The 10,892-nt window shown below is 56.3% G+C and overlaps 1 protein-coding gene across 1 annotated transcript in view; it reads right to left on the bottom strand.

Annotated features, from left to right (window-relative positions):
* Positions 1–8,959, bottom strand: part of cct2 (chaperonin containing TCP1, subunit 2 (beta)) — a 9,798-nt gene extending 839 nt beyond the window's left edge. The window contains exons 1-14 of the mRNA XM_083692380.1: positions 8,913–8,959; positions 7,015–7,089; positions 6,818–6,883; positions 4,625–4,736; positions 4,313–4,389; positions 4,045–4,157; positions 3,597–3,799; positions 3,344–3,444; positions 3,029–3,156; positions 2,233–2,336; positions 2,014–2,133; positions 1,776–1,904; positions 1,527–1,630; positions 1,312–1,411 (exon numbers count right to left, since the gene is read on the bottom strand). Of these exons, the coding sequence (XP_083548506.1) occupies positions 1,312–1,411; positions 1,527–1,630; positions 1,776–1,904; positions 2,014–2,133; positions 2,233–2,336; positions 3,029–3,156; positions 3,344–3,444; positions 3,597–3,799; positions 4,045–4,157; positions 4,313–4,389; positions 4,625–4,736; positions 6,818–6,883; positions 7,015–7,089; positions 8,913–8,915 (1,435 nt within the window). The 5' untranslated portion in view covers positions 8,916–8,959. The remainder of the gene's footprint in view (positions 1–1,311; positions 1,412–1,526; positions 1,631–1,775; positions 1,905–2,013; positions 2,134–2,232; positions 2,337–3,028; positions 3,157–3,343; positions 3,445–3,596; positions 3,800–4,044; positions 4,158–4,312; positions 4,390–4,624; positions 4,737–6,817; positions 6,884–7,014; positions 7,090–8,912) is intronic.
* Between the last annotated feature and the right edge of the window lie 1,933 nt (positions 8,960–10,892).

Raw genomic sequence — 10,892 nt, 5'->3', positions numbered from 1 at the left:
AGGGAGCGGTAGGAGAGACAGAGGGAGAGGTAGGAGACAGAGGGAGCGGTAGGAGAGACAGAGGGAGAGGTAGGAGAGGAGAGGGAGCGGTAGGAGAGACAGAGGGAGCGGTAGGAGAGACAGAGGGAGAGACAGAGGGAGCGGTAGGAGAGACAGAGGGAGAGACAGAGGGAGCGGTAGGAGAGACAGAGGGAGAGACAGAGGGAGCGGTAGGAGACAGAGGGAGCGGTAGGAGAGACAGAGGGAGAGACAGAGGGAGAGACAGAGGGAGAGACAGAGGGAGCGGTAGGAGACAGAGGGAGCGGTAGGAGAGACAGAGGGAGAGACAGAGGGAGAGACAGAGGGAGAGACAGAGGGAGCGGTAGGAGAGACAGAGGGAGCGGTAGGAGAGACAGAGGGAGCGGTAGGAGACAGAGGGAGAGACAGAGGGAGCGGTAGGAGAGACAGAGGGAGCGGTAGGAGACAGAGGGAGAGACAGAGGGAGCGGTAGGAGACAGAGGGAGAGGTAGGAGACAGAGGGAGCGGTAGGAGAGACAGAGGGAGAGACAGAGGGAGCGGTAGGAGACAGAGGGAGCGGTAGGAGAGACAGAGGGAGAGACAGAGGGAGAGACAGAGGGAGAGACAGAGGGAGAGACAGAGGGAGAGACAGAGGGAGAGACAGAGGGAGCGGTAGGAGAGACAGAGGGAGAGACAGAGGGAGCGGTAGGAGAGACAGAGGGAGAGACAGAGGGAGCGGTAGGAGACAGAGGGAGCGGTAGGAGAGACAGAGGGAGAGACAGAGGGAGAGACAGAGGGAGAGACAGAGGGAGAGACAGAGGGAGAGACAGAGGGAGCGGTAGGAGAGACAGAGGGAGAGACAGAGGGAGCGGTAGGAGAGACAGAGGGAGAGACAGAGGGAGCGGTAGGAGAGACAGAGGGAGCGGTAGGAGAGACAGAGGGAGAGACAGAGGGAGCGGTAGGAGACAGAGGGAGCGGTAGGAGACAGAGGGAGCGGTAGGAGAGGAGAGAGAGGTAGGAGAGACAGAGGGAGGTAGGAGAGGAGAGAGAGGTAGGAGAGACAGAGGGAGGTAGGAGAGGAGAGAGAGGTAGGAGAGACAGAGGGAGGTAGGAGAGGAGGGAGAGGTAGGAGAGACAGAGGGAGGTAGGAGAGACAGAGGGAGCGGTAGGAGAGGAGAGACAGAGGGAGCGGTAGGAGACAGAGGGAGCGGTAGGAGAGGAGAGACAGAGGGAGCGGTAGGAGAGGAGAGACAGAGGGAGCGGTAGGAGAGACAGAGGGAGAGGTAGGAGAGGAGAGAGAGATAGAAAACTCACCCAGCCCGTAGGTGGTCTTGTCCTCCTGGTGCGCGGCCCTCAGCTGGGCCACCAAGTCAGCACTGTCATAGCCAGCGTTGTCTGCAATGATGGTGGGCAGCTACACACACACACACACACACACACGGTTAATGTACCAAACAGTGGCAGTAGAAGACATGAAGAGCTCAGCTGATCCATCAGTCAGTGTTTGGAGAAGAGGAAGAGGAACCTACCATCCTGAGAGCTTTGGCAAAGGACTCCATGGCAACAGCCTCCTTTCCTGGGGTCCTATTGGCCAGATCTGACACCACCCGAGCCATCAGCATCTCAGAGCAGCCTGGGGGGGGGGGATCACAGCTGAGACTGAAGTACAGTGTGTGTGTGCTCATGTATGTGGGAGATAGTCTGTGTGTTTGTTGAGGTGAGTGTGTATTGGGGTGTGTGTGTATCAGGGTGTGTGTGTGTGTGTGTAAAGCCCTCACCTCCTCCGTAGACGGTGCGTGTCTCCTTGACGGTCTGAGCCAGGACACAGAGGGCGTCATGGAGGGAGCGCTCTGCCTCGTCCAGGATCTGCTGGGTGGCTCCACGCAGCACGATGGTGCACGCCTCCCCTGAGAACACACACACACACACGCGCACACACGTAGTCAGGAAGAGGACACCCAGTGAGTTTGTAAGCCATACCATTTCCTGCGTGGCAGCTGGCTGCTCCTGCCTCACCCAGGGACACGCCAGAGAAATGCAGCAGGGTGTCCTCGCCGATCATCACCTCCTCGATTAGCTGACAGTGACCCAGCTTCACCAGCTCAGGGTGGTCAAACGTTGACGCAATCTCTCCGCCTGAGAGAGGGAGAGGGGGAGGGAGGGGGAGAGAGAGAGAGAGGGAAAGAGAGTTAACACCAGGCCTCCCGTCTCTCCCCCCCCCCCCAGGTAACCCACCTGTAACAAGGGCCAGACGCTCCACTCCAGCGAAGTCGGCGTGTTCGATGGCCATGACCCCGGCCGCCGCGAACAGCTGCTCAGGGTAGTTATAGATCAGCTGCCTGTCAACCAACCAGCCAATGAGCATCATTAACACACACAGGCTAACCAACGCAACACTGCACTCTCCACACTAACGTCAGGTTTCCATAGTTTAGGGTTAGGGTTAGAACACTCTCCACGCTAACGTCAGGTTTCCATAGTTTAGGGTTAGGGTTAGAACACTCTCCACACTGACGTCAGGTTTCCATAGTTTAGGGTTAGGGTTAGAACACTCTCCACGCTAACGTCAGGTTTACATAGTTATGTGTGTGAGAGTGAGTGTGAGGGGTGTGTGTGTGAGGTAGGTGTAGGTGTGTGTGTGTGTGTGTACCTGTTGATGAAACAGTTGAGTGTCTGTGTGTGTGTGTGTGTGTGTGAGAGTGTGTGTGTGAGGTGTGTGTGTCTGTGTGTGTGAGAGTGTGTGTGAGGTGTGTGTGTGTGTGTGAGAGTGTGTGTGTGAGGTGTGTGTGTCTGTGTGTGTGAGAGTGTGTGTGAGGTGTGTGTGTGTGTATGTGTGTGAGGTGTGTGCGCGTGTGAGGTGTGTGTGTGTGAGTGTGTGTGTGTGAGTGAGGTAGGTAGGTATAGGGGTGTGTGTGTGTGTACCTGTTGATGAAACAGTTGAGTGTCTGTGTGTGTGTGAGTGTGAGGTGTGTGTGTGTGTGTGTGTATGTGTGTGTGTATGTGTGCGCGCGTGTGAGGTGTGTGTGTGTACCTGTTGATGAAACAGTTGATGCCATGTTTGAGGATACGCTCCACCTTCTCCTTCATCTTCTCTTTCTCCGCCATCTCGATCTCCGCTACCTTGGCTGTGGAGTCCACACGCACCCTGGAGCCAAACACCTGACACACACACACTTTACTATTACATTATTATTTACCATTAAAAACCTACTTGAATAAAAAAAAACACAATAACTCGAACTACAACAATTATTAAACCTGATTGAAGTCCAGTGTCCAGCCCAGACCGTGGAGAAGACCACACCTGACCAGACCGTGGAGAAGACCACACCTGACCTGACCTCACCTTGATCTTGTCTGTGTCCATGCCTGTGTTGGCGATCAGGATGTTGACGTTCTCCAGTCTCTTGGGCTGGTTCACTCCGATCTTCTTGTCCAGCAGGAACCCTGGAGGAAGGCAGCAGGAGACCGTCAGAACCTAGCCTCAACCCCCCCCCCCCCCCCCCCCCCCTCCCCTTCGTCCAGGTAGGAGTCTACGAGGCTGCCCCCCCCCTCCCCTTCGTCCAGGTAGGAGTCTACGAGGCTGCCCCCCCCCTCACCTTCGTCCAGGTAGGAGTCTACGAGGCTGCTCCCCAGCTTCTTGATGACATGGATGGCCTCCAGGTTCCCAGAGCCCTTCAGGCGGAGGACGGCCGACACAGCCAGCTTGGCAAAGTGGTCTTTGTGGTGAGTCAGCAGCTTGGAGGACAAGGTGGTCCGGGAGATGTTCAACAGGTCCATCTGGAACTTCTCCTGGTCATCACTGTGGAGGGGGAGAGGGAGGGAGAGAAAAAGACATGGAGGAGAGGAAGGGATGGGCATGGAGGAGAGGGAGAGGGGAGAGGTTAGTTTACACAGAAGATGCAACATCACCAGTATTAGCTGCAGCGTCAGTGGACAGAGGGTTGACAGTCCTCATACTGCTGGAACGTGTCAACAGCTTTGGGACATCCAGTGGCCAGACCAGGTACTACGCCTCATCATTTACTGAGAGGTCAGAGGTCATACCCGTGGTCCACAGCGGCCTCCTTCAGGGCCTCGCGGGCGGCCTGGGTGGCCTTCCTCCAGCCTGAGATGATGATCTGGGGGTGGATCTTCTTAGCAATGAGGATCTCAGCTTCCTGGAATCACCAAAAACACACACCAAGATTATAACAAATCATTCTGGTCTTAGAGAGCCACTATTCATGTCGGACGAGGCCATACGCCTCCTCCTGGACATTATATTGATGGATGGAGTCATGTGACCAGTGTGATGTCAGCAGTCACTGGTTACCCTGAGCAGCTCAGCAGCCAGAACCGTGACGGAGGTGGTACCATCTCCAACCTCATCATCCTGCACCTTGGACATGTCTGGGGGAGGGAGGGAGAGAGAGGGGAAGGGAGATAGAATACCAGTCATCTATCATGTACTGGCAGCAGAATACCAGGGTACCAGTCAGAGGAGAGGCCGGTGGAGGCAGAAATCGGAGGACGGGCTCATTGATGACCATTCCTTATTCCATGCATTACAATGAGCCTGTCCTCCGATTTCTACCTCTGCCAGCCTCCCCTGCCGCGGGCCACAGCTAGAGGAGCAGCCACTCACCAACCAGGACCTTGGCAGCAGGGTTGTCCACGCCGATGGCCTTCAGGATGGTGGCACCGTCGTTGGTCACCGTGACGTTGGCCTCCCGCCCCCCGCCCAGGAGGATCTTGTCCTGCAAGGTGGGACGAGGACAACTCTCAGAGGGGGGGAGGGGACAACCACTCCCAGAGGGACAACCACTCTCAGAGGGGGGGGGGGGGACAACCACTCCCAGAGGGACAACCACTCTCAGAGGGGGGGGGGAGGGGACAACCACTCTCAGAGGGGGGGGGGGACAACCACTCTCAGAGGGGGGGGGGGACAACCACTCCCAGAGGGACAACCACTCTCAGAGGGGGGGAGGGGACAACCACTCTCAGAGGGGGGGAGGGGACAACCACTCCCAGAGGGGGGGGGGGGACAACCACTCCCAGAGGGGGGGAGGGGACAACCACTCTCAGAGGGGGGGAGGGGACAACCACTCTCAGAGGGGGGGGGGGGACAACCACTCCCAGAGGGACAACCACTCTCAGAGGGGGGGAGGGGACAACCACTCCCAGAGGGACAACCACTCTCAGAGGGACAACCACTCTCAGAGGGGGGGAGGGGACAACCACTCCCAGAGGGACAACCACTCTCAGAGGGGGGGGGGGGGACAACCACTCTCAGAGGGGGGGGGGGGGACAACCACTCTCAGAGGGGGGGAGGGGGGACAACCACTCCCAGAGGGGGGGGGGGGGACAACCACTCTCAGAGGGGGGGAGGGGGGACAACCACTCTCAGAGGGGGGGAGGGGGGACAACCACTCCCAGAGGGGGGGGGGGGGACAACCACTCTCAGAGGGGGGGAGGGGACAACCACTCCCAGAGGGGGGGGGGGGGACAACCACTCCCAGAGGGACAACCACTCTCAGAGGGGGGGGGGGGGACAACCACTCCCAGAGGGACAACCACTCTCAGAGGGGGGGAGGGGACAACCACTCCCAGAGGGGGGGGGGGGGACAACCACTCCCAGAGGGACAACCACTCTCAGAGGGGGGGGGGGGACAACCACTCCCAGAGGGGGGGGGGGGACAACCACTCTCAGAGGGACAACCACTCCCAGAGGGACAACCACTCCCAGAGGGACAACCACTCCCAGAGGGGGGGGGGGGGACAACCACTCCCAGAGGGGGGGGGGGGGGGACAACCACTCTCAGAGGGGGGGAGGGGACAACCACTCTCAGAGGGGGGGAGGGGACAACCACTCTCAGAGGGGGGGGGGGGACAACCACTCTCAGAGGGACAACCACTCCCAGAGGGACAACCACTCTCAGAGGGACAACCACTCTCAGAGGGGGGGGGGGGGACAACCACTCCCAGAGGGGGGGGGGGGGGGGACAACCACTCCCAGAGGGGGGGGGGGGGACAACCACTCCCAGAGGGGGGGGGGGGACAACCACTCTCAGAGGGGGGGAGGGGACAACCACTCTCAGAGGGGGGGGGGGGACAACCACTCTCAGAGGGGGGGGGGGGACAACCACTCTCAGAGGGACAACCACTCCCAGAGGGACAACCACTCCCAGAGGGGGGGGGGGGGACAACCACTCCCAGAGGGGGGGGGGGGGGGGACAACCACTCTCAGAGGGGGGGAGGGGACAACCACTCTCAGAGGGGGGGGGGGGACAACCACTCTCAGAGGGGGGGGGGGGACAACCACTCTCAGAGGGACAACCACTCCCAGAGGGACAACCACTCCCAGAGGGGGGGGGGGGGACAACCACTCCCAGAGGGGGGGGGGGGGGGACAACCACTCTCAGAGGGGGGGAGGGGACAACCACTCTCAGAGGGGGGGGGGGGACAACCACTCTCAGAGGGGGGGAGGGGACAACCACTCTCAGAGGGACAACCACTCCCAGAGGGACAACCACTCTCAGAGGGACAACCACTCCCAGAGGGACAACCACTCTCAGAGGGACAACCACTCTCAGAGGGACAACCACTCCCAGAGGGACAACCACTCCCAGAGGGGGGGGGGGGGGGGACAACCACTCCCAGAGGGGGGGGGGGGGGGGACAACCACTCCCAGAGGGACAACTCTCCTCCTGTCCTCCTTCTCAAAACCCATTGGAGGAGACTTGTCTTGGGTTCCTCCCCTCAGATCTTCTCCTCCAATGGGTTTTCCTTTATTTCCAGCACAGCATCATGTTATGGGGCTAGCCGCTAGGCCACGTACCATTCCTTTGGGTCCGAGGGTGCTCTTCACCAGGTCGCCGATGGCAATGGCACCGATGAAGGAGGACTGAGAGAAAACAGACACTGATCAGGACACGAGGACAGGAAGCTTCAATTAACCGTACACAGATGTAAATAGTAGGATATGGTATAAATAGTAGGATATGGTATAAATAGCAGGATATCAGGAGGACTCACCAGACGGGCGGTCTCGGCCTTCTCCTCGTCAGCTCCATGCTTGAAGATGTTCACGGGGGCCATTGATAGGGACGCCTGCGTAGCACACACACACACACACACACACACACACACACACACACACACACACACACACACACACCATTACTACTGGTGCAGCATTTTAGCAGTAGCATCCTTTCTGACTATGGGGGTTAGAGTCAGGGTGTAGGGTTACAGGGTTAGGGTTAGGTCCTGACTGTGAGGGTTAGGGTTAGGTCCTGACTGTGAGGGTTAGGGTTAGGTCCTGACTGTGAGGGTTAGGGTTAGGTCCTGACTGTGAGGGTTAGGTCCTGACTGTGAGGGTTAGGTCCTGACTGTGAGGGTTAGGTCCTGACTGTGAGGGTTAGGTCCTGACTGTGAGGGTTAGGTCCTGACTGTGAGGGTTAGGTCCTGACTGTGAGGGTTAGGTCCTGACTGTGAGGGTTAGGTCCTGACTGTGAGGGTTAGGTCCTGACTGTGAGGGTTAGGTCCTGACTGTGAGGGTTAGGTCCTGACTGTGAGGGTTAGGTCCTGACTGTGAGGGTTAGGTCCTGACTGTGAGGGTTAGGTGAGGATCATGAGAGGTGGTTAGGCGGGGAGCAGCTGAGGGCTGGAATTAAAAAGAAATCTCAAGAACTCTACAGTCAGAAAACCATCTTAGCATGTTCACCAGGCATAACACACAACACTATAATCGACATAATTTACCATGTAAAAAATAAAAATAATTCTCTATATATATACACAGATAAAACAAAAAGTACCTAGTAGATAAAATATATTTGTAATAACTGTTCATATAAATAACAAACAAAGTACTTAGGTCCTCCGATGGCGGGGTGGGGGCAAGAACAACAAAACTAAACCTGTGGTTAATGTAACAATATGGAAACCTGGTCCAGACGGGGCTGCTGGCTGCTTTACTGACTGGTTCAGGAAACACATCGAAATAAAGCGCCGTGTTTCACTGTTTCACTGTTTGTTGATTAAACTCAGACGTGACATCGCAGTCCTGACATGGTGGCTGAGCCCCCCCCCCCCTACCCTACCCCCCCCCCCCCCGCCCCAGAAACCGCTAGAAGCTGTCACAGCCGAAGAGGATGAACGGCTAACCGGCTAACCGGCTAACCGGCATCATTCTGTCACATCACAGCTACCAACCAGCTTGCGCATTTTAAATAATAGGCCGGTAGACAGATTCTGTGTCAGTAACATGTCAGATGTCTGAACCCGCTGGAGAAGCAGTAGGACGTCTAACACGTCCTGCTGCCCATCGTCAGGCTAACGGCGAGGCTAACGGCGAGGCTAACGGCGAGGCTAACGGCGAGGCTAACGGCGAGGCTAACGGCGAGGCTAACAGCGAGGCTAACGGCGAGGCTAACGGCGAGGCTAACGGCGAGGCTAACGGCGAGGCTAACGGCGAGGCTAACAGCGAGGCTAACGGCGAGGCTAACGGAACAATGCGCTACCATCAGACAGCCACCTAGCTCACCGGCTAGCTAACGTTACAACTGCACATCAACGTCCTAGTGTGTCAGCAATTGGTAATGGAAAAGCGTGTGTGTATAGACACATATATTAGCATTAACTAAGCTGGACGTGTCTGTTAACCGTAGATCGTGTGGCTGACCTGCTCCCTCATGACGTCTGGAGAACGGCTAGCTCCTTAGCACCGCCGGCCCATGTGCTGCCTCACCCCGTCCCCGTCCCCGTCCCCGCGGCTCAGGAACACACACACGCTACCAACTGTCATTTTAACGTCAAATATGTTGGATATTATTCTGTTCTATATTAGAGCCCCACGTAAGCTTGCTTATTTAGCAGGATGAATTAGCTGTCGCCGGTAATGAAGTGTTTAGAGAGGAACGGCAGCTTACCATGTTTCTGAGGGTTTCTGAAGGCTGAACACGCAGAAGAAGAAGAAGCAGGCGGGGATGACGCAGCTACGTAAGGACCCGCCCAGGAGGCCTTGTGACCCCCCCCTCCTCCACCTCCCCCCCCTCCTCCACCCCCTTCCTCCACCTCAAGATTCAAAGATTCAAGATTCAAAGTGTTTATTATCATATGCACAGTAGAAAACATGTTTCACTGTACAACGAAATTCTTGCTTTGCTGTCCGCAGAATGCCAACCAATGTAAAATATACAATACTAAAGAATATACAATATATACTAAACAAATGTACAAGACAGCAAAATTTAAGGCATAAAATAAAATAGCAGTAATAATAATAATAAAACAGTGCAAATGTAGCAGTGCAATTATGCAAACTGGAAAGTTCAGTTATTGAGGTAGTACGGTTATATTAATCTCCTATGGGTTATTTAGGAGTCTGATGGCAGTGGGAAAGAAGGAGTTCTTCAGTCGGGTGGTCCTGCATTTAACACTTCTGTACCTCCGGCCTGAGGGTAGAAGTGTGAACAGTCCGAGCTGGGGGTGGGTGGGGTCCTTGAGGATGGAGGCGGCTCTCCTGTGGACTCTGCGGTGGTAGATGCTCTGCAGAGAGGGCAGTGGAGTCCTGGTGATTTTCTCAGCAGTCTTCACCACTCTCTGCAGGCGTCTGCGGTCCATAGCAGTAGTGCTGCCATACCACACAGTGATACAGCTAGTTAGGATGCTCTCAACAATGCAGCTGTAGAAGTTGCTGAGGATCTTGGGCGACATGCCAAACTTCCTCAGCCTCCTCAGAAAGTACAGCCGCTGTTGGGCCTTCTTAACCAGCTGAGTGGTGTTAAGTGTCCAGGTGAGGTCCTCGCTGATGTGGACGCCCAGGTATTTGAAACTGCTCACCCTCTCTACTTCAAGTTCCCGGATGTACAGTGGCCGATGAGGTCCCCTCTTCTTCCTCATGTCCACTATCATCTCCTTCGTCTTGTCCGTATTGAGGGTGAGGTTGTTGTCCTCGCACCATGTTACCAGACTGGCCACCTCCCTCCTGTAAGCTGCTTCGTCCCCGCCAGTGATGCATCCTATCACTGCGGTGTCGTCTGCAAACTTTAGGATGATGTTGTCCTTGTGGGAGGCGACACAGTCGTGGGTGAACAGGGTGTAGAGAATGGGGCTGAGGACGCATCCCTGTGGGGTGCCAACATTTGTAATAATGCTGGCTGAAGTCCTATTGCCAATCCTGACAGACTGGGGCCTGCCAGTCAAAAAGTCTAGGAGCCAGTCACAGAGGGTGGGGTGCAGGCCAAGTGTGGACATTTTGTGGATGAGTCTGTGGGGGATGACTGTATTAAAAGCGGAGCTGTAGTCCACAAAGAGCGTCCTGATGTAGGAGTCTTTGTTTTCCAGGTGGGAGAGGGAATAGTGGAGGACAGCAGCGATAGCGTCTGAGGTGGACCTGTTGGGCCGGTAGGCATACTGCAGGGGGTCTAGGGTGTCCGGCATGCTGCTCTTAATGTGTGCCAGTACCACTCTCTCAAAACACTTCATAATGATTGGAGTGAGTGCTACTGGCCTGTAATCATTCAGGCAGGCAGGTTGGCTCTTCTTGGGAAGGGGGACGATGGTTGTGGTCTTGAAGCAGGAGGGAACAGTGCTGTGACTGAGGGAAAGGTTGAAGATGGAGGTGAGAACATCAGCCAGCTCGTTAGCACATGCTCTGAGAGCCCGCCCAGGGATGTTGTCTGGTCCTGCTGCCTTGCGGGGGTTGATCTTCCTCAGGGCTTTGTTTACCTGGCCTGATGAGATGGTTAGTGGAGGGGAGGGGGGTCGGGTGGTCCCGGTGTCTGTGTGCCTCCTCTCTGTGCTGTGGCTGGAGGTCTCAAAGCGGGTGTAGAAGATGTTAAGGTCGTCCGGCAGGCTGTCTGTGGAGCTGATGGTGTTGGTGGTGGTCCTGTAGTCTGTGATGTGCT

Source organism: Argentina silus, assembly GCF_951799395.1.
Source record: "Argentina silus genome assembly, chromosome: 20".
NCBI lineage: Eukaryota > Metazoa > Chordata > Actinopteri > Argentiniformes > Argentinidae > Argentina > Argentina silus.
Note: the sequence above shows the minus strand (reverse complement) of the source record. Positions and strands in the feature narration are given on the sequence as shown.